This window comes from Ovis canadensis, chromosome X (assembly GCF_042477335.2).
Source record: "Ovis canadensis isolate MfBH-ARS-UI-01 breed Bighorn chromosome X, ARS-UI_OviCan_v2, whole genome shotgun sequence".
Lineage (NCBI taxonomy): Eukaryota > Metazoa > Chordata > Mammalia > Artiodactyla > Bovidae > Ovis > Ovis canadensis.
Genome location: NC_091727.1, coordinates 19,042,379 through 19,064,740, shown reverse-complemented (window position 1 = coordinate 19,064,740; position 22,362 = coordinate 19,042,379). Strand labels below are relative to the sequence as shown.

The 22,362-nt window shown below is 46.8% G+C and overlaps 1 protein-coding gene across 1 annotated transcript in view; it reads left to right on the top strand.

Annotated features, from left to right (window-relative positions):
- The window catches only part of MAP3K15 (mitogen-activated protein kinase kinase kinase 15), a 143,490-nt gene that overhangs the window by 119,425 nt on the left and 1,703 nt on the right, over nt 1-22,362 (top strand). The window contains exons 17-26 of the mRNA XM_070291395.1: nt 2,569-2,699; nt 2,896-3,001; nt 15,379-15,536; nt 16,434-16,617; nt 17,189-17,348; nt 17,775-17,949; nt 18,630-18,815; nt 19,419-19,524; nt 20,356-20,569; nt 21,566-21,678. Coding sequence (XP_070147496.1) covers nt 2,569-2,699; nt 2,896-3,001; nt 15,379-15,536; nt 16,434-16,617; nt 17,189-17,348; nt 17,775-17,949; nt 18,630-18,815; nt 19,419-19,524; nt 20,356-20,569; nt 21,566-21,678 — 1,533 coding nt within the window. The remainder of the gene's footprint in view (nt 1-2,568; nt 2,700-2,895; nt 3,002-15,378; nt 15,537-16,433; nt 16,618-17,188; nt 17,349-17,774; nt 17,950-18,629; nt 18,816-19,418; nt 19,525-20,355; nt 20,570-21,565; nt 21,679-22,362) is intronic.

The following is a 22,362-nucleotide window of genomic DNA, read 5'->3' as shown; positions in this document are numbered from 1 at the left end:
GGAGTAATAAAAATTATGGGAGTCATGACACTATCTCAGTGTTGGATTGGGTAAATGAGGTAATGGATATAAGGCTCTCAAAATGGTACCAGGCAGAGAACAAGGACTCAGTAAGTGCTCATTTTAAGAAAATAATGATAAAATTAATAATAATCTAAAAACCTGGAAATCTGTATTCCATTGTTCATTCAACCCATAGTTATTAAGAGCCTGCCATTACATTAAAAGCCTAATTATCTTAAGAGCCAGGCAGTTCAGTTCAGTCACACAGTCATGTCTGACTCTTTGCGACCCCATAGACTGCAGCATGCCAGGCCTCCCTGTCTATCACCAATTCCCAGAGCTTACTCAAACTCATGTCCATTGAGTCGGTGATGCCATCCAGCCATCTCATCCTCTGTCATCCCCTTCTCCTCCTGCCTTCAATCTTTCCCAGCATCAGGGTCTTTTCAAATGAATCAGTTCTTCACATCAGGTGACCAAAGTATTGGAATTTCAGCTTCAGCATCAGTCTTTCCAATGAATATTCTGGACTGATTTCCTTTAGGATGGACTGGTTGGATCTCCTTGCAGTCCAGGGACTCTCAAGAGTCTTCTCTGACACTATAGTTCAAAAGCATCAATTCTTCGGTGCTCAGCTTTCTTTATAGTCCAACTCTCACATCCATACATGACCACTGGAAAAACCATAGCTTTGACTAGATGGACCTTTGTTGGCAAAGTAATGTCTCTGCTTTTGAATATGCTGTCTAGGTTGGTCATAACTTTTTTTCCACGTAGCAAGTGTCTTTTAATTTCATGGCTTCAGTCACCATCTGCAGTGATTTTGGAGCCCCGAAAATAAAGTCTGACACTGTTTCCATTGTTTCCCCATCTATTTCCCATGAAGTGATGGGACCGAATGCTATGATCTTAGGTTTCTGAATGTTGAGCTTTAAGCCAACTTTTTCACTCTCCTCTTTCACTGTCATCAAGAGGCTCTTTAGTTCCTGTTCACTTTCTGCCATAAGGGTGGTGTCATCTGCATATCTGAGGTTATTGATATTTCTCCCAGCAATCTTGATTCCAGCTTGTGCTTCTTCCAGCCCAGTATTTCTCATGATGTACTCTGCATATAAGTTAAACAAGCAGGGGGACAATATACAGCCTTGATGTACTCCTTTTCCTATTTGGAACCAGTCTGTTGTTCCATGTCCAATTCTAACTGTTGCTTCCTGACCTGCATATAGGTTTCTCAAGAGGCAGGTTAGGTGGTCTGGTATTCCCATCTCTTTCAGAATTTTCCACAGTTTATTGTGATCCACACAGTCAAAGGCTTTGGCATAATCAATAAAGCAGAAGTAAATGTTTTTCTGAAACTCTTGCTTTTTTGATGATCCAGTGGATGTTGGCAATTTGATCTCTGGTTCCTCTGCCTTTTCTAAATCCAGCTTGAACATCAGAACAAGACCCGATTTTCCCCTCAGTCAGTCTCTCCCATCAGGAAGCTTCCATAAGCCTCATACCCTTTTCCATCAGAGAGCAGACAGACTGAAAACCACAATCACAGGAAAATAACCAATCTGATCACATGGGCCACAGCCTTGTCTGTCTCAATGAAACTATGAGCCATACCATTTAGGGCCACCCAGGATGGACGGGTCATGGTGGAGAGTTCTGACAAAACGTGGTCCACTGGAGAAGGGAATGGCAAACCACCTCAGTATTCTTGTCTTGAGAACCCCATGAACAGTATGAAAAGGCTAGATTTTGAGGGTTACATTTAAGATGAAGTGCAGTCTCTTCTTCCCTCAAGCTGCTCATAGCCTAAGCAGAGAATCTGAATTGGTATTCCAGGTATAAGATCTGAGGATGACCACAGAGTTGGAGATAGATGTGTACCCCCTTCTGCAGATGGAGAAACTGAGGCATAGCACCACACTGTGTAAGGGAGACTAGCTGATGCCAAGGGCCTGGGCAGTGAGCTCAGAAACACAGGGTCAGCAGGTGGTGAAGGGAGGTTTTCTTCTGGCCTCAAGGTTCAGTGTTTCATAGTGTAATAGGGGTATAATATTAAGACAGTCCTGCCCCTGGGACCTGGCCTTGGGAGCTTCTCACATTGAGCATGGAGAACCCCAGCCTCCTGTGATCTCAGTCCCAGTCTCCCTCAGGGGCCCTTCACTCTGCTCCTGTCCACCTCTGATTTCAGGGTGAGATGCTGGTGCAGGACCTACAGTGTTAGGCCAGCCCTCCAAGTTCAGAGAGCACTGCCATGCTCTCTTCCAGACTCCCTGCAGCTGAACAGAGCTAAGCTCCAAGGTGGCCTGGCTGAGTTTCAGGGGTCACCCGGAGTTCCTTCCCACTGTCCACCTCTGGTCAGCCTCATGGGCCAAGTCTCATCCAGTCCCTTCTCTGCTTGCACATCTGGGAAACAGGCCATAAAGACAGAAGAAAGACTGTGCATTTAGGCCAGATACAGTGATGTGGGCACAAGTGCTTCCATCATTTTAGAAACAGCACATTTTATTTCCCTGAACCTGTATACTTGCATCTTCATCACCTTAAGGAGCTTTCTGCTATGTCTGCCAGGAAGCCTTTCAGCTCTTCTGCGATCAAAGTGGGGGCCGATGAAGGAGCCCACCATCAAATTCTACACCAGGCAGATCCTGGAAGGCCTCAAATACCTGCATGAAAACCAGATTGTGCACAGAGATATCAAGGTACTTGCTTGTCTGAGCCTCCGGGGTGTCGCTTTGCGTCTCAGATCACGGGAGCTGCGGGCACTGTCAGAGGGGGTGGATTGAGCAGAATCTAGTCTTCCTAGAGATGCATGGCCCTTGGTTAAGACCCAAGTCAGTTTTACATGAGTTTGTTGAACTCTGTCTTTAAGCATTTGATGTTCTTCCTTTTCCAAAGGGTGATAACGTTCTGGTGAACACCTATAGTGGAGTGGTGAAGATCTCCGATTTTGGCACCTCAAAACGTCTTGCAGGAGTGAATCCGTGTACGGAGACTTTTGCTGGTAAGCAGAACAAAGCTTGCTAGGGGGTGGCCATCCTGGAGTCAGGCTGCTGGAGCCGCAGTCCTTTGGGAGTTACTCACCGAACACCTTAGTGCAACTGGTAATTGAGGTGGACTGTGTATTGTCCCCAACTTCAGAGCGTTTGAGTTCTGTCAGGATAACAAGCTCAGCCAGTTGCATCAACCAGGTTGCCTTACTTTCCTCTTTGTCTTCCAAGGTTGAACAGGTGTAGCACTCTGCTTGAGGTTTTCCAACAAAATGGCGGCATCTCTTGTAAGTTAATAGCACATTATTCAGAATCGTGAGTGATTCTGAGTAACAGTACCCTTCAGACAACTTACCAGGACATCTTATTGGTCCTTCATAAAACTGGCCTGTTAGTTTAGGGAATTCTGGCACCTCATGCATCGATATGATGATTTTTCCAAGGGCAATTGATTCTTACGGGGAATATGGTATTCTTAGCAGATTTGAACACTTACGTTTTCTTTGCTGTGTGTCAGTGATAGAATCAATTATGTGTTGCGAGGAACTGGATCCAAAGAGTGATATAAACCTGTGAGCTAGCTTTCCATTTACTCAGCCAGTGAGTAGAATGATGCTCGAAAGCTGCCTATGGCTTTTTGTTATTCCCACTTAAAAGCAAAACAGAAACTTTGATCCTTGGAAAGAAGTACTGATTTTGAATAAGTAAAGGTTTATGGTCCCCAAAGGTGTAATGGAAGGATCACAAAGCTCTGTTTGATGGAATTATGAAAGAGCACTTACAATATTATTAGTTCAGTTCAGTCGCTCAGTCATATCTGACTCTTTGCAACCCCATGGACTGCAGCACGCCAGGCTTCCCTGTTCATCACCAACTCCCGGAGCTTGCTCAAACTCATGTCCATCGAGTTGGTGATGCCATCCAACCGTCTCATCCTCTGTCAATATTATACAATATTAAAGCTTCAGTATAAGCTGTGAATGGCAGATGACTGTGTTCTATCCCTATAACACCAAACTGTAGAGTAGACAGACTTTGCCTTAGTTTGGGTGAATAATGTCTAGCTTCGACAGACTTTTCTTTAACAAGAGAGTTGTTGTGTGTCAGCCACTGGACGCCCACAGTGGAGACTCATTCTCTATCTGAAGAGAACTTTTATGCATCAGAAGTGACTTCTCAGTTGTAACACCAGGGGAGGTACATGCACCTCAAAATGGGGAACTTTTGAAGACCCCACCAGAATCTCCCAAGAAGTGTATTGAATTTTCATTCATTTTTTCTAATTATACTTACATATGTATATGTATGTGTATATATATGTATATTGACATGTATATATCAGTGAGTATGTATGTATGCATGTATGACTGGCATATTTTTTTTTTACTAGTCTAATGACTTTTTTTTTCCCTTTTCTTTGGAAGCCACCAGTTAGCTTGGTAATATATAGCAAGAGGGCTCTGATAGGGCCAGAAGTTATTCAAAGACTTGAAACCCCCAACAATTTATCTCATAATTACCATCCCCAAGGAGGAAAAAAATTCATAAAGAAAACGCATGTATAATTCATTATAGCATATCACATTTTCCCAAGTAATTGGCTTGAGGCAGGAATTTTGCATTGCAAAATAATGCAGGGGTGTTTGGGGGATAATAAAGAAGGGGTCTCATTTGGGGTAGGAAATTCCCCTGCATATAATTGCTCTTTGCAAAACAGAGCGGTTCTGTAAAGGAATCTCAACGGCCTGGTGCCACAGTCCAGTTGGGTGCAGAGGGACGTGGTGAGGCATTTCTGTGCAAATGCCCAGAAGTTTTCAGAGCCTGGAAGGAGGGACAGAGGTTTCACACGACCTTATGGTCTGAAGTTCTCCCCTCCGGTGTTCCTCTGAAGGCTTTTTGCCGTAGCTATAAACCAGCTATAACAGGAGGAAGGGCCTTTATGACCAGGGTCAGCCCCCTTCACTTTTGGTTTTGTAACAGTTTTATCGAGGTTTAACTCACATATCATAAATGTACCCATTAAAAGTGCACATTTCGATGGTTTCTGGTAAATTTTCCAAGTTGTACAGCCACTGCTGCAAAGCAACTTTTGAGCATTGCCGTCTCCCCCAAAATGGTGCCACCTTACAGTCAACCCTAGCCCACCACTGATCTATTCTGTCTTTGTTTATGTAGATGTTCCCACTCTAGAGATTTCTTATAAACAGAAAGATACCCTATGCAGTTCCTTGTGCCCAGCTTCTTATGCTTCACAGAATCTTTCTGATGTTCACCTGTGCTGTAGCTGTATCGGTATTTCATTCCTTTTCTGGCTGAATAGTATTCCATCATATGGATAAGACTGCATTTTGGTTTGGTTTGGTTTGGTTTGATTTGTGGCTGCATTGGATCTTCCTTGCAGCAGGCTTTCTTTAGTTTTGGCTTGCAGGCTTCTCTTGTGGCAGCACTCAGGCTATAAAGTATGTGGGCTCAGTAGTTGCAGCATGTGGGATCTTAGTTCCCTGATCAGGGATCAAACCTACATTCCCTGCATTGGAAGATGGATTCTTAACCACTGGGACCACCCAGGAAGTCCCTAGACCACCTTTTGTTTATCCATCTACCAGTTAATGGCCATTAGATTGTTTCCCCTTTCTGGCTGTTGTGAACAATACCACTGTGAACATTCAGATAGAAACCTCTGTGTGGAGATGCGGTTTCATTCCTCTCTGCTGGATACCCAGGAGTGGAACTTAGGACAGGAAGTCTCTCCTGATCTCTGGCTGTGAACAGCCTTGGTTCAAAGTCTGGCTCAACTACTTGCTAGCTCTGTGAGCTTGGACATGTTACTTAACCTCTCTGTGTCTCAAGTTTCTTCATAAGTAGAACAGAGATGCTCATAATACTTACCCCGGAGGGTTTTTCTGTGGATTAAATTTATTGATACTGGAATGAAGCACTTTAACCACTGCCTGGCTCGTAGCGAGTGAGGCTGAAGTCTGCATTAATGAAATAAATGCTCATTTACACTTAGAGCTGGCAGGAGCCTTTGAGAGAATCAGGTTTATGTGCATAACTAATGTGTTGAACCTGTTGGACTCAAAAGAGGTTAATTTTAATTTTTGTCTCCCATGGTCCCTTATATCCCGGGCCTTTCCCGTGACTTTTCCAGCCACCCTTAGCTAACAGAAAGAAAGGCCTAATGACACTTGGAGAAGCAAATGCAGTCCAAATCCATTCACTGGAAGGGTTCTGGCTGATACCCAGGCATGTCTTGTTTAATTGTGCTTTGCTTGGCTGCACTTCACAGATACTGCGTTTGTTTGTTTGTTTTTAACAAATTGAAGGTTTGTGGCAACTTTGCATCGTTAGATGACGGTGAGCATCTTTTAGCGATAGAGGATTATTTAATTAAGTCTGTACATTGTTTTGTTAGATATGATGCTTTGTTGTTGCTGTTTAGTCGCTCAGTCACGTCTGACTCTTTGAGACCTCATGGATCATAGCCTGCCAGGCTTCTCTGTCCATGGGATTCTCCAGGCAAGAATACTGCAGTGGGTTGTCATTTCCTTCTCCAGGGGATCTTCCCGACCTATGGATCAAGCCTGTGTCTCCTGCATTGAGACTGCAGGAGATAAACTGCAGGCGGGTTTATCTATCACTGAGCCATCAGGGAAGCCCCTGATATAATGCAACTGCACATTTAATCGACTATAGTATATGTGAGCATAACTTTTCCATGTGCTCGGAAGGCAAAAAGCTCCTGTGACTCACTGTATTGAGATACTCACTTGATTGTGGTAGTCTGGATTCGAACCTGCAGGATCTCAGAGTCTGCCTGTGCTCATCCGCACACTGGTCCACATACAAAGGGCGGACTCCTCGCCCCTGTCCCTGCTGGTCCGTGGCAGGGCCGCAGGGGTCGGGGTGTTGGCCTTGACTCCGTCCCTCACCTCCTTTCCTTAGTGGCTGTGAGCAGGAGAAAGGGACAGGGAACGTTTTCACTTGATGGGCACTATTCTAAGTGGCCTCCTGTGCTCTGGGCCTGGCTGATGGTCGTTGCTAACTCTTTGCTGCCGGCTCCCTCTAAATGTAACTCCAGAGTCCTCAGCAGGGGCCTGTCCTTCAGCTGACTGTCCCCTGTCCCCTCACCCTGATCTGATACCCTGCACCATATAACTACCTCTCTGTCTTTTTCTACTGAGGGAAGCAGGCCCTGGAAAGGCTGTCTTTGAGCAGGATTCCCTTTAAAAAGACCCTCAAGCGATATGTGTACGATGAGTTCTACATCTGGTGTCCAGGATTTATGTGCCTTGTACCTGCTGTTAAGAGGGTGTGGTGATCTCCCCCAACCATATGGTCCCCGCTCTGCTGCTGTCAGCTGCTTTTGCTCCCATGGAAACTAGTCCTCTGTGCAGTGTCTTTGCTGGAGACACGTACATACGGGACTCTGAGCGGGCCCCATGAGGAGCCCTGACAGGATCTGGGTGTGGAGGATGTGGCAGCCCCTCCCTCCAGGCCCATCCCTGGGGCAGGACAACTGGGTAACCCTGGAAAGGGTCGTGCTGGAAACTGGAAAGCTGCACCTTACTTCTCTTTTTGCTACTTCATTAAGTTTTGAAACTTTGGGCTCTAACACTGTCCAGGGGCCTCTAGAAGATGCTGACACATGTGGCCTCCTTTCAGGTGCACTTGTCTTGAGTGCATGTTGAGTTGCTTGAGTCGCCATGGCCCCACACCCTTCTGGAGACAGCCCTTCCCCACTCATGTAATGGGACAGCATAGACCTCCCAGCACCACTGTCTCCAAAAATGTCACTTTCACCCCACCATCCCCACCCCCAGAAGAAGGTTTCTGTGGGTCCCCTGGTCACCTTCTTTTGCACCCATGTAGGTACCTGAAAGATCACAGGAAACTCCCTAAGAGAGCCAGATGTAAGGTGAGCAAAATTTCCAGGATTGCTCCATTCATTTGCCCCACCATGGCATCTCCACTTGGTTTTCTCCACAAAAGCCAGCCTGTAGTACAGCTCATGTACGCCCACAACATGCATGCTGTCTGAAGATGGTCCCTTGACTCTTAGAAACAGTTATGTGGATCCATCTCTGTGTCACTGCTGGCGTGACTCAGTGGTTCCCTAGGAACACAGTAATAAGTAAAACAGGGCACCCAGGTTTCTATTACTGCCCTAGGCCTTCCAGTTATATGAGAAGAAGTCACATTATGGCTTTGAAAATTCTTGCATCAGCTGCTCTGAATCAGGCAGCTTTCTCTTCAGTTGTGCTTCTTCTGGATCCATTACTTTGATCAGCAGTGTGTAGCTCTACGTTTGAAGACCAAAGACCTGGGCTCTAGCTTGAATAATTTCCCTAGCTTCTCTGAGCCTCAGTTTCCTCATATATGAAATGAGAACAACAGTACATCATACCTCTTCTGAGCGTCCTTAATGGAGTTGTGAGAGTCAGATGGCCAATGCTATGCGGAGATGCTTTGTAGCATGCTGTTGAGTGCTAACTGGAAGTCAGATGTTGTGGCCAGAGCCTCCAAGATGGCCTCTAGTCATCCTTACCTCCTGATATTCACAGCCTATTATTCCCCTCCCCTTGATCACTGTCTGGACTTAGTGACTTGCTTCTAATGAATAGATTAGAATAGGGTGGTGGTGTGTGATCTGGATGCTAGGTCAGAAAAGGCAGTGTGGCATTTCTCTTGCTTTCTGTTGGATTATACACTCTGGGGGAAGCCATATTTTAAGCTACCCTATGAAGGATCCCAGGTGGTGAGAAACCAAAGCCTCTTCCCAACCCTCACTTGAGCTTGGAAGTAGATCCTCGAGCTCCAGTCAGCCTTCAGATGACTGCAGCTCCAGCCAAAACTTTGGCTGCAGCCTAATGAAGGACCCTGGGCCAGATCTACCCAGCCTAGTTGTTCATAGATTCAAATCCTTAGAAACTGTGTGAGATCATAACTGTTGTTTTAAACTGCTAACCTTTGGGGTAGTTTATTCTTTTTTTTCTGGCATGCGATATGTGTTTTTTTGGAGTATAATTGATTTACAATGTTGTGTTAGTTTCAAGTATACAGCAAAGTGAATCAGTTTCACATATACATATATCCACTCTTTTCTTTAGATTCTTTCCCCGTATAGACTATTAAAGAGTAATGAATAGAGTTCCCTGTGCTGTACAGAAGGTCCTTATTAGTTATTTATTTTGTATATCAGTTCAGATCAGTAGCTCAGTCGTGTCCGACTCTTTGCAACCCCATGAATGGCAGCACGCCAGGCCTCCCTGTCCATCACCAACTCCCGGAGTTCACTCAAACTCATGTCCATTGAGTCAGTGATGCCATCCAGCCATCTCATCCTCTGTCATCCCCTTTTCCTCCTGCCCCCAATCCCTCCAAGCATCAGAGTCTGCTGGGCTGGAAGAAGCACAAGCTGGAATCAAGATTGCTGGGAGAAATATCAATAACCTCAGATATGCAGATGACACCACCCTTATGGCAGAAAGTGAAGAGGAACTAAAAAGCCTCTTGATGAAAGTGAAAGAGGAGAGTGAAAAAGTTGGCTTAAAGCTCAACATTCAGAAAACGAAGATCATGGCATCTGGCCCTATCACTTCATGGCAAATAGATGGGGAAACAGTGGAAACAGTGGCTGACTTTATTTTCTTGGGCTCCAAAATCACTGCAGATGGTGATTGCAGCCATAAAATTAAAAGATGCTTACTCCTTGGAAGAAAAGTTATAATCAACCTAGATAGCATATTCAAAAGCAGAGACATTACTTTGCCAGCAAAGGTCCGTCTAGTCAAAGCTATGGTTTTTCCAGTGGTCATGTATGGATGTGAGAGTTGGACTGTGAAGAAAGCTGAGCACCGAAGAATTGATGCTTTTGAACTGTGGTGTTGGAGAAGACTCTTGAGAGTCCCTTGGACTGCAAGGAGATCCAACCAGTCCATCCTAAAAGAGATCAGTCCTGGGTGTTGTTTGGAAGGACTGATGCTAAAGCTGAAACTCCAATACTTTGGCCACCTCATGCGAAGAGTTGACTCGTTGGAAAAGCCCCTGATTTTGTATATAGTAATGTATATATGTCAATCCCAAACTTCAAATTTATCCCTCCCCGCCTTCCCCCTGGTAATCATAAGTTTGTTTTCTACTTCTGTTTTGTAAATAAGTTCATTTGCACCTCTTTTTTTAATTCCACATGTAAGTGATATCATATGATACTTGTCTTTCTCTGACTTACTTCACTCAGTATGACAATCTCTGGGTCCATCCATGTTGCTGCAAGTGGTATTATTTCATTCTTTATATGGCTGAGTAATATTCCACTGTGTGTATGTAACACATCTGCTTTATCTATTCCTCTGTTGATGGACATTTAGGTTGCTTCCATGTCCTGGCTATTGTAAATAGCTCTGTGATGAACATTGGGGTGCATATATCTTTTTTTTTTTAGTTTTTTATTTTTTAAATTTTAATATCTTTAATTCTTACATGCGTTCCCAAACATGAACCCCCCTAGGGTGCATATATCTTTTTGAATTATGGTTGTCTTTGGGTGTATGCCCTGGAGTGGGATTGCTGGATCATATGGTAGTTCTGTTTAGTTTTTAAGGACCCTCCATACTGTTCTCCATAGTGACTGTACCGATTTACATTCCCAAAAAAGTGTGGGAGGGTTCCCTTTTCTCCACATCGTCTCCAGCATTTATTGTTTGTAGATTTTTTGATTATGGTCGTTCTGCCTGGCATGAGGTGATACCTCATTGTAGTTTTGATTTGCATTTCTCCGATAGTGAAGTTGAGCCTTTTCATGTGCCTTTTGACCATCCACATGACTTCTTTGGTGAAATGTCTGTTTGAATCTTCTGTCCATTTTTTATAGGATTTTTTTTTTAATTGAGCTGTATGAGCTGTTTGCATATTTTGGAGATTAATCCTTTGCCAGTTGCTTTGTTTGCAAATATTTCCTCCCATTCTCAGGGTTGTCTTTTTGTTTCTGGTATCCTTTGCTGTGCAAAAGTTTTTGAGCACAATTTGTTTGTTTTTATTTTCAGTACTCTAGGAGGTGAATCAAGAATGATTTTGCTACAATTTATGTTAAAGAGTCTTCTGGCTATTTTCCTCTAAGAGTTTTATAGTGTCCAGCCTTACATTTATGTCTGTAATCCATTTTGAGTTTTTTTTGTGTGTGTACATGGTGTTAGGGAGTATTCTAATTTCATTCTTTTACACATAGCTGTCCAGTTTTCCCAGCACCACTTATTGAAGAGGCTGTCTTTTCTCCATTGTATATTCTTGCCTCCTTTGTCAAAGATAAGGTGACCATAGGTGACTTTATCTCTGGGCTTCCTATCTTGTTCCATTGGTCTATATTTCTGTTTTTGTGCCAGTACCATACTGTCTCTATTGCTGTAGCTTTGTACTATACTTGAAGGCAGGGAGTCTGATTTCTCCAGCTCTGTTTTTCTTTGGGGTAGTTTAGTATATAGCAATAAATAACTGATATGGATGTCATTGTGAAGTCCCTGCCTTTAGAAACAGTGATGTTCACTGTGGTTCCATATAATGAAAATCTCCAAATTTAGCATGAAGCAGACTAATCCTCCAATTGTGAAGCCATTATACTAAGGACAGTTGTTTAGTTGAGGTTAATAAGCCATTGCAATTTGGTTGATTACTATTTTCTACTGCTTCATAAGTTGCTAAGTTTATTCTCTTGCTCTTTTAAGAATTAACTTTTAGCGATTGTGTTAGTCAGGACCCAGGCAGGAAAATTGAAATCATCACAGTTATTTTGGGGCTTCCCAAGTGGTGCTGATGGTAAAGAATGTGCCTGCCCATACAAGAGATGCAAGTTTGATCCTTGTGTTGGGAAGATCCCCTGGAGTAGGAAATGCCAACCGACTCCAGTATTCTTGCCTGGAGAATCCCATGGACAGAGGAGCCTGGCAGGATGCAGTCCATGGGGTCACAAAGAGTTGGACATGACAGCACAGATGTGTACATGAAGTTTACAGAGAGAATTTAGTTGAAAGAACTGTTTACTGATAATCAGAAAGCAGCCTCCATCCCTGGGGCTTGAGGGAACAGAGAGGAGAGGAGAATTCAAAGCTTTCCATCGGGGCTGCTAACTGGGCTGTAGCACATAATTCTGAAGGGACGAGATGAGGCTGGTTCTGAAAGTATGGAGGGACAAAAAAAAAGCTGGTAATGAGCCAACCACTGCTACTGCAACCAGCTGAGGGTCCAGAGGGAAACTTGCTAACCTCTCCTTCCTGTCACTTGCGCACAGGCGCCCAAGTGGCCAGGGAGCAGCAGGCGAAGCAGAAATGTGGTTTGCACAGTCCCAGGCCCAGTGTAGCAGAGCTGAGAGATAACAGCTTGATAAACAGCACAGCGGCATCGTTCTCCTAAGTTAATGAATTACTGGTCAGTTAGAAGGCACATCGCCTGTGGAGGCCTCGCTCTGTGTTGTTCACTGTAGTAGGAGCTTGTAGGGGATGTTGTGTCACTGGAGGCTCCCTTCCTAGGGCTCTGAGGTTTCCTAACACTGCAGCCACTGCTACAAGCCTCCATCTTGCCCAACCCTGCTGCCAACTGAACACTTCCCCACCAGACTTTCAGCTCAGGAGACCAAAGGCATCATTTTTGCCCTGCTAATCTCTTGCACTCACTGATACAGCCCAATTTATGTTTAACTTTAAATTAGGAAGAATCAAATACAATCTAAAAAAAAATTCTTTTAATTTACATTTATTTCTTCAGTCTCAGCAGCCACATTTCAAGAGCTCAACAGTCATATGTGGCTAGTGGCGACCATCTTGAACTGCACAGAATAGACCATTTCCATTATTGAAGAACATCCTATTGGTCAGAGCTGTCCTAGAGCCTTTAAAATGCTTACAGGAAAGAAAAATGCTGATAAGACATTGGATGTTCAAGAGGAAGATGTAGTAGGTGGCATCTCCAAACTTACTTTAACCAATGAGCCCTTTGATTTCATTGATCCAGACTCAGGAAACCTATTTTGGTTGTGCGACTATTTTTTAAGTGGAGGATAATTGTTTTACAATGTTGTCTTAGTTTCTGCTGTGCAACGTGAATCAGCTCTATATACATATATCCCCTCCCTCTCGGACCTCCCTCCCACCTCCATCCCACCCCTCTAGGTCATCACAGAGCACCAGGCTGAACCCCCTGTATACCAGCTTCCCACTAGCTGTCTGTTTTACACATGGTAGTTTATATATGGCAGTTCTAATCTCGTAACTCATCCCACCCTCCCTTTCCCACCCTGTGTCCATATGTGCTTCCTCTGCATCTGCATCTGCATTCCTGCCCTGCAAATAGGTTCATCTGTACCATTTTTTTCTAGATTCCACCATAGTTAGTGTTAATCACTTAATCATGTTCGACTCTGTGACCCCATGAACTGTAGCCCACCAGGCTCCTCACTCCATGAAATTCTCCAGGCAAGAATACTGGAGTGGCCTGCCATTCCTTTCTCCAGGGGATCTTCCCAATCCAGGAATTGAACCCAGGTCTCCTGCATTGCAAGCAGATTCTTTACCATCTGAGCCACTAGGGAAGCCACATACATGTGTTAATATATGATATTTGTTGTTCTCTGTCTGGCTTACTCTACTTAGTATGGTCATCTGTAGGTGCATCCATGTTGCCGCAAATTATATTATTTCATTCTTTTTATTGGCTGAGTAATACTCCACTGTATAGATGTAGCACATCTTCTTATCCATTCCTCTGTTGATGGACATCTGGGTTGCTTCCATGTCCTGGCTACTGTAAATAGTGGTGCAGTGAGCATTGGGGTGTACATGTATCGTTTTGCATTATGGTTTTCTCAGGGTGTATGCCAGGAGTGGGATCGCTGGGTCATATGGTTGTGATCCTGAGGCAGGCACTTGAGTTTCTTGGTACACTGATGTTCTCGATTCACCCTTTGGCCAATATCACCTCCCAGTTGGCTGTTTATTATAAATGTCTTTGCCAGCATACAGCATCTGCTGCTGCTCCCACATTCCCCTCTCTTCTCCTCTCAGGATTAGTTTCAAGGAAAAGCAAAGATTTTACTCTTAGAGCCCTTGATTGACCTCGCTGCCCCATCTCTCCGACAAGCCCTCCTCTTTCCTGATCCTTGCTTTCCCTGTGGTAGCCTCTGGTGGCTCGTGATCCACAGGAGAAAGTTCAAAGCCAGCGGTTTCAGAGCACACACACAGCGCACCATGCAGGCTGCACCCAGGCAGCTGCCACCTTCATGCTTCCTACTCCCTCCCCCTGGCCTGTGTCAGACAGAGCTCCTGGGTTCACTGTGTGCTTTCCACCCATGCACGGGCTTTGGCTCAAGCCCTTCCCCATGCCTGAAAGTCCTCCTGCTTTGGCCACTTGGTCAAGCCTCATGGCAGGAATCTACTTCACTGGCAGCCGCAGCCAGCACCTGTTTGGCTCGGCCACTGTGTTCTGGCCAGGTCATACTTTCCCCACCTACTGCCAGCCAGTGACCAAGCACAGTGGAAGTACTAGAACCAATGTGGCGCTCTTCCAGTGGGCACCTTTGGGTCAGGGCCTCCTGGGCAGCCTGGCTAAGCTGTCTCAGAGCTCTTCTGCCATCAGAGACTGCGCCCCCCACCTTTTATCCTTCACTCACCTTCTCCCAGTAAGTCACTTGTATGTCTAATTCTGACTTGGTATTTATTCTCAGACACCCAAACTGACACAGCTAGAGCTTCCCTTGACTCAAACCAGGCAGAATCAGGCACTTCTCCCTGTGTTCTCAGCGCCTTCTGTGTATACTTGTTAATCTCTGTGTGTGCTCAGTCATGTCCGACTCTTTGCAACCCCATGGTCTGTAGCCCATCAGGCTCCTCTGTGCATGGAATTTTCCAGGCAAGAATACTGGAGTGGGTTGCCATTTCCTCCTCCAGGGGATTTTCCTGACCCAGAGGTCGAACCGTGTCTCCTGCATTGCAGGCAGATTCTTTACCACTGCGCCACCTGGGAAGCACTGACTATATCCTCCATCACACTGCCGCCCTGCTCAGCACACCATCATCATGCCTGTCTCCTCCTCTAGACAGGTCTAGCCCCGTGGGTCTCACATTCCGATCCCTCTGTCTTTGTGGCGTTCTCAGATGTGTTGACTGAATTGGATCAGGCTCATTTATCCCTCAAAGGGCTTGAGCAATCCTCTCTCAATGTGACTAGCGTTAAAGGCACCCTGCATGTCTCTAGTCCAAGAAAAGATGCAGCAACAGTTACGCGTGAGATCAGACCCCATCTGTCATTAACAGGAGAATGAAGCTCACACGCTTGTTTACTAATGGTACATTTTGTTTTTGAACAACATGGTGCCCACCATCTTTGTTGTATTTTTTCCCAATAGGCACGCTGCAGTACATGGCACCTGAGATCATCGACCAAGGCCCTCGTGGGTACGGCGCCCCAGCTGACATCTGGTCCCTGGGCTGCACCATCATTGAGATGGCCACCAGCAAGCCTCCGTTCCATGAGCTCGGTGAGCCACAGGCAGTGATGTTCAAGGTAAGACGTGTTGAGTGACTTAGGTTGCTGGTGTTGGAGAGAGAGAATTCAAATCAAAAACCTCCTCCCAATGCAGAAACCTCTCCACAGAGGTGGACAAGAAAGAAAATAGGTTTTTTTCTTTTCTCTCTCCCTTCTCTCTCTGCCTCTGCCAGTATCTTACTATCTCAACTAGGAATCAAACCTGTGACCCCTGCATTAGGAACCAAAAGTCCAAACCACTACACCACCTAGCAACTCCCAAACCCTTAGCTTCTCTTCCCTCCTTACTGTGAGAAATTACTATCAGTTTACAGACGTATAATATACAACCTACCAGTGAATGTTGGTAATTGGATCTCTGGTTTATCTGCCTTTTCTTAACCCAGCTTGGACATCCGGAAGTTCTTGGTTCGCATAATGCCGAAGCCTAGCATGCGAGATTTTAAGCATGACCTTACTAGCATGGGAGACGAGTGCAACTGCCCAATGCTTAGATCATTCTTTGGTACTGCCTTTCTTGGGATGAGGATTGACCTTTATATATGCCCTTACTTAGGGTTTTCTTAGGGTTTAACTCATCAGAAATTAAATTATTAAATGTCTGTGAAAGGTGTGAGGTACTCATCTAAATGTATCTGTTTCCATACGGAGAGCACATTTATTGAAAAGTTCATCATTTTGCCTGCTGAACTACTGTTTTCTATGTATCATATAAGATGATTGCATTTCTACCTCAGCATATTAATAAGGGTCATATACGACAGACCTACAACAAACATCATACTCAGTGGTATTCCAGAGGCCAGTTGGCATGGCCGTTGCTGGAATCCGGCATCAGCCCTCTGGGATGGCAGACACTGGGGTTGTGTGGCTCTTGTGTGCACCTGCGTGTGCCTCACTGTGCCTTCAATGCAGGTGGGGATGTTTAAGATCCACCCAGAGATTCCGGAAACCCTCTCAGCTGAAGCCAGAGCCTGCCTTTTATCCTGTTTTGAGCCTGACCCCCACAAACGTGTCACCGCCGCAGGCCTGCTCCAAGAGGGCTTCTTCAGGCAGGTGCACAAGGGCAAGAAGAACCGGATTGCTTTCAAGCCGGCAGGTGAGGTCTCCCTGGACAGAGTAGTGGGGGCACAGTAGGGGTGCGGTTGTCCAAACCCAGGGAATGACTGTCCCTCAGTGTCCTGCGAGTGTCACAGGGAGCCCCGTAGGTGACACTGAGGTAGCATCTCCTCCATTCAGCCTGGCTTTCAGGGCTCTGCTTGGGAGGAAGGAGAGAGGCGCCCCAGCTGGGGTTCTGTCTTCCCCAAGTGCAAGGCCTAGAGCTTCATGTTTGGAGCCCGGCCTCTCACCCTGTGCTGCTCCCGACTTTGATTAAAGGGTGTCTGTTGTTCTGGGCCAGTAAGTCCTGCTGGGCACTGACAGAAGAGCAGCCTTGCTGTGGATGGGGTCAGAGGCCAGCTCAGCCTCTTGCACCTGGAGAGCCATTGGCTGTTAGAAATGCAGTCTTAGGCCCATCCCGTCTCCACGGAAGCAGAGCCTCCGTCTACCCAGGACCCCTGGGTGATCACTGGCGCCCCCAGCTAGAGCAGCACAGGCTTAGGCCTCCCGGTGGGTTGCCTGGCCCGAGGAGCTGCTCGTGCTCACTCTGCCCTCCTGGCTGCCCCTGACAGAGGGTCCCCGGGGCGCCGTGCTGACCCTGCCCCCATCCGGAGAGCTGCCGGGCAGCAGCAGCAGCGAGCATGGCTCCGTCTCCCCAGACTCTGACGCCCAGCCTGACACGTACTTCGAGAAGTCCCGCCTGCCAGTGCAGCGGCTCAGCCACCTGCTCAGGTACAGCCGCTCCACAGCCCTTGGGCACAAAGTGCGTCCTGCGTAAACCGGAGTCTTCCTGTCTGCATGATCAGAAGGGTGGCCGGGGGGCCACTGACATTGCGAGCGAGTGGGCGATGTGGTCGCTTACTGTCCCTTCCCCTCCTCCTCCTCTCCCCCCATTTCCTCCTCCTCCCCATCCCTCCTTATCCTCACCCTGTTACCCCTCCTTCCCCCTTCCTTCTTCCCCTTCTATCCTCCTCTCCCCCAAAACCCTGGTGGTCTGGGGATTAGGAAAAACGCTAGTCTCGCCTCCTGCAGTTTCATCTTCCCGAGGCTGGGGACATGAAGGATCATCTCTCAGCCCCTCCCCCACAGTGCCCCCACCCCCTGCACAGAGACTGCGCCCCTGGGAAGCGGAGGACTGTCACGTGCGTTTGTCCGCAGTGTTCCCGATGAGAGTTCGGCCTTGGAGGACCGGAGCGCAGCCTTGTCCCCGGAAGACAGGGACCAGGGCCTTTTCCTGCTGCGAAAGGACAGTGAGCGCCGTGCCATCCTCTACAAAATCCTCTGGGAGGAGCAGAATCAGGTGGCTTCCAACCTGCAGGAGTGCGTAGCCCAGGTACAGGCTGGGCGTGGGGGCTGCAATCCCACCCCCTCCGCCCGAGGCAGGGTCCCAGGAGAGGTCCAAATGGGCCTGCCACCCCCGAACATTTGCAGTTACAATAATCACCATAAGTATTTCCCAACGTCCTCTTTTCCAACCAAAGAGAATACAAAAAAGACTCCACTGAAACCTGAATTTGCCAAATACTGCAGTGAAACCAGGCCCTGATGGGGCCGTGCTGCCCCCTGGTGGAAAACAGGCCACATGGCAGCACAAAGCCCAGTTAATCCCCGGCTGCAGTTGGCCTCTGCTGCCTCTGAGGAAGAAAGGCTGTGGATCGAAATGTGACTTTTAACTCATTTTGGATGGGATGAGGTCCTTTTAGTAAGAGGCCACTGCTCTCTATGAACTGTGCCTTCTGACAAGGCCCATTGGTGGTGGAGGGTGGTTGACAAGGGGTCAAACAGGATGGCAGCCCATTCCTCCTGGGAGGGGAGGGGGCCTCGTAAACCTCTAACAGGAAGCATATGGAGGCAGTTCCAGGACCAGAGACCCTATCTCAGCTGGGGGTTCCCCACTTCCATAAGCTAGTGGACAGTGTGGTTCATCTAGGTGCCCACAGTACTTCTTGGATGCCCCCCCACCCCCAATTTACTCAGTGACTTGATTTTTTTGGTTGGGGGCTTGGTGATCAGAGTTCAGAAGAGTTGCATCTCTCAGTCGGCCACATCAAGCAAATCATTGCGATCCTGAGAGACTTCATCCGCTGCCCAGAGCACAGGGTGATGGCATCCACAATATCAAAGCTCAAGGTGGACCTGGACTTTGACAGCTCATCCATCAATCAGATTCACCTGGTACTGTTTGGATTTCAGGATGCTGTAAGTGTCCCATTTGGCCCTAAAAAACATGACAGAAGGTAGGACACCCCCCAAAGTGGCTCATAGCTGAGACCATGGAGTTTGATTACCATCTTCTCCCATAGTATCCATCTCTTCTCACCTGATTACACCTGAATCCCGAGTGCCAGCAGTTCTCTAAGCACTGAATGTGTGTGTACATGAGACTGAGATCAAAGAGCAGAGTGTAGGATTTGGGGATGAGCAGTATCTGCCAGCTGAGTAGGTGTGTGGTTGAAGCTTATGTGTCTGCACACACAGGTGTGAGCTGCTCCAGGCCCAAGACCATGTCTGGCTTAGCTTTGTGTCTCAAGACCCCGCCACAGAGCCTGAGGTTTCACGGGTGCTCCACAAACATTTGCTGAATAAACAGAGAGGCCTGTGCAGTAGCTCCAATCGCTGTGCCTGCCCTCTCGACCCCAGTGTGACTTGGGGTCAGCTTAGAGGACTCAGTCAGAAGAAACGTAAATCCAGGGCAGCATGGTTAACACTTTTATCTCAGAGTAGAAGCAAATTTGAATTGGTAAGAACTCCTATTTCTGAAAAAATACAGTGGACCAGAAATCTGGATTTTTGTGATTACAGGTAAATAAAATCTTGAGGAACCACTTAATTAGGCCCCACTGGATGTTTGCAATGGACAACATCATCCGACGAGCAGTGCAGGCTGCGGTCACCATCCTCATCCCAGGTAAGGGCCCCTCTTTTTGGTCACGGTAAATTAGGCTATGGTGGGTATGGAAAAGGTCAGCCAGGTCCTCTGTGCTCACCAATTGTTACTCTTCCTTTCCCATCGGGGCTATATACGTCCTTGGAATTAAGGAAAATGATGTCACAGACCCCTTTGGTGTCAGTATTTTGTGATTCCAAGCACACCTTCTGGTGCTATTTACATGTCCCCCACCCCAGCATAACTAAGGAGCACGCCGCAGGCTAACGATACACCCAGTGCACTGAGCCTCAGGACCACCTCCTAGTTGGCTGATGATTTAAATGGCTGTCTTCTCTCTCATCACATGGTAGCTACACAAATCTCTGGCTTTCATAGGCTCTAATTTTCAAATGTTAGAGCAGCTTAGTACCCAAGTTGATCTTCCTTCTGTGATGCCTCCTAGGAAGGGGGGCTCGGAGGCACTTCTGTTGACACTGCCGCTTCCTCTCTTTACTCTGCTCCCTCCCTGTCATCCTCTGCCTGCACTCAGCCCAGGCTCCACTTGTGGGAGTGGCTTGTTAAACCCCAGGACTTCATTACTCCCCTCTCCAAGCAGGGAACTGCAGAAAATACACAGGCCTGGGTGGAAGGCTGCTTGTCCCTTTTTACAACTGCCCTTGTCTAACTAACTTGGATCATCTTTTCAGGTAGAGGTAATAGTCTCCTCTCCCTTTATTAAGGTCAGCAGTCTCCTGGTGGAGCATCGCGTTGGCCGGGCTGGCCTCCCTGCCTGGTTTGCTGGCCTGAGACATAAGCTACACCAAGCATATGACCTTGTTGAACCGTGCTCCTTCTCTTCCATGATTTCAGAGCTCCAAGCCCACTTTGAGCCTGGCTCAGAGACCGAAGGCATGGAAAAGGACACCGATGAGATGGATGAGGACTATTCCCCCGCAGACCCGCCTGCAAGCGAGGCACAGGTGGCACGTGGATGGAGCGAGCCAGCTTTAGCAGTTGCTCAGGAGGCCCCACCCCAGCAGCACCTGAGCTTTCAGCTGAGCAAACTGAGGCAGGAGACCAGCAGGTAGGTGGGGGTGGGACAGAGTTGTTCAGTGCTTCACCCAGGTCTCAGAAAGTCATCTTCGTCCCCCAAGGAACTGGGCAAGGGAATGTTCTCAGCTTCAACTGGGGACCTGGAAGGACGCCTTTCTTTAAAGGCAGAGTGTTCCTGGCTACAATAGGGTGTCCCTATTTCAGAAGAAAAGTTGTATACACCCCTGTATAGGGATCTCTGAAGTTTAACTGTAGACAGATTTTTTGTTTTGAAAAATGTGAAAGTTGACAGTGTATGTAGCACTTCTTTTAAAATGGTTTTCCAGTAAGGTTACTAATCACCTGATTCATCAAATGTTATACATGGATTCAAAGGTGATTGATTTCCAGGGTCCATGGGCACTCTATCTTCCCCCCTCAAGAGAATTAGTAATGTGATAGCAGCCAGCCTGACGGCACAGCTCACAAGCACATGGCTGCTTCACGCCCACCCTGTGGCACAGAGATGCCTCAGCTGCTGTTAGCTCAGCAGGGAGGCACCTGAAGCAGGTCTGCCCCGAGTGCTGGTGAGACCAAGAGCACAAGGCGTTTTGGTGCCCTCCTGGGTAAGTATTGGCCATAGCGCCCCTCCTACCTTCCGAGCAGCATCTTTCCTGCACCACCCCCAGCTGTCAACAGCAGCAAGGCTTCTAGCTTGAGCTAGTCTCCAGTGAGGAGGGAATAGCTTCACCACGTTTCGCAACTTGACCTGACTTAGGAAGACAAGCGGGCTGAGTTCTCCTGATCACCATCAGGTTATCTTTTGGTTTATGATACATTTTGATACAGAAGATACCCACACACTGAGCAGGGCTGGTCTTTGTTTACAGGGGAGGAAACACAAGGAAGGTGCCCATGTGCAGGCTGAAATCTGATCCTAGACTGACCTGGGACTGTGCCATTTTTTTAAACTTCTGTTCAACAAATGTTTGAGTTGAGCTGAATGGTGTTAGGCTCTATGCATGATGTTTTGTTTTGTTCTAACCAGACTTTTGGAACACCTGGTTCAAAAAGAGATAGAGTACCAGAATCTTCTACGGCACATCCTAGAACAGAAAACTCAAGAATTGTACCACCTTCGGTTACAATTCACCTCCAGTGGTGAGTGATTTTCCACTTGCTGGGACTTGTGTGTGTGAGACCGTTAAAATCTGGCTAGACTACTAGTCAGCCTTGACACAGCTGGGGTTATTCTCAGCTCAAACCAGTAAGTACTCCAGTAGATTCCAGAATACTCATCAACAATAAAAAGGAACTACCACTACATTCAAAAGCAGATGAACTGCAAAGAAGCCAACATGTTCCAATTCCATAAATGTTGAACATTTATACGATACTCTGTTAAAGCAAAACTATAGGGACAGAAAAGAAATCAGAATGGGTGGGGGAGGAGAATAATAGAAGGCCCCAAGAACTTTGGGGCTGATAGAGAAATTTCTCTTGATTGTAGTAGTGGTTCCTTACCTGTGCTTAGTAGTTCTCAGCATTGCACACCTAAAAAGGGTGGTCTACTGACTAAGGTGTACCTCAGTCAGCCAGCCTTAAGCAACTGGTGCCACCTACACAAGGGCTCCAGCTGCCTCTTGGAATGTGGGGTGGATAAGCTGTGAAGCGAAACTCAGTATTGAAACCTATCTCCTCATTTGAATTCCAGTGTACTTCAGGGATATGATTCCTTAGAAAAGCATTTTAAAGATGGGAAAACACATTTAAAGTGGTAGATAATGTATCAAACTCCAAACTAACTAAAATATTTATGTATGATACCTTTAATCTCTATAAAGT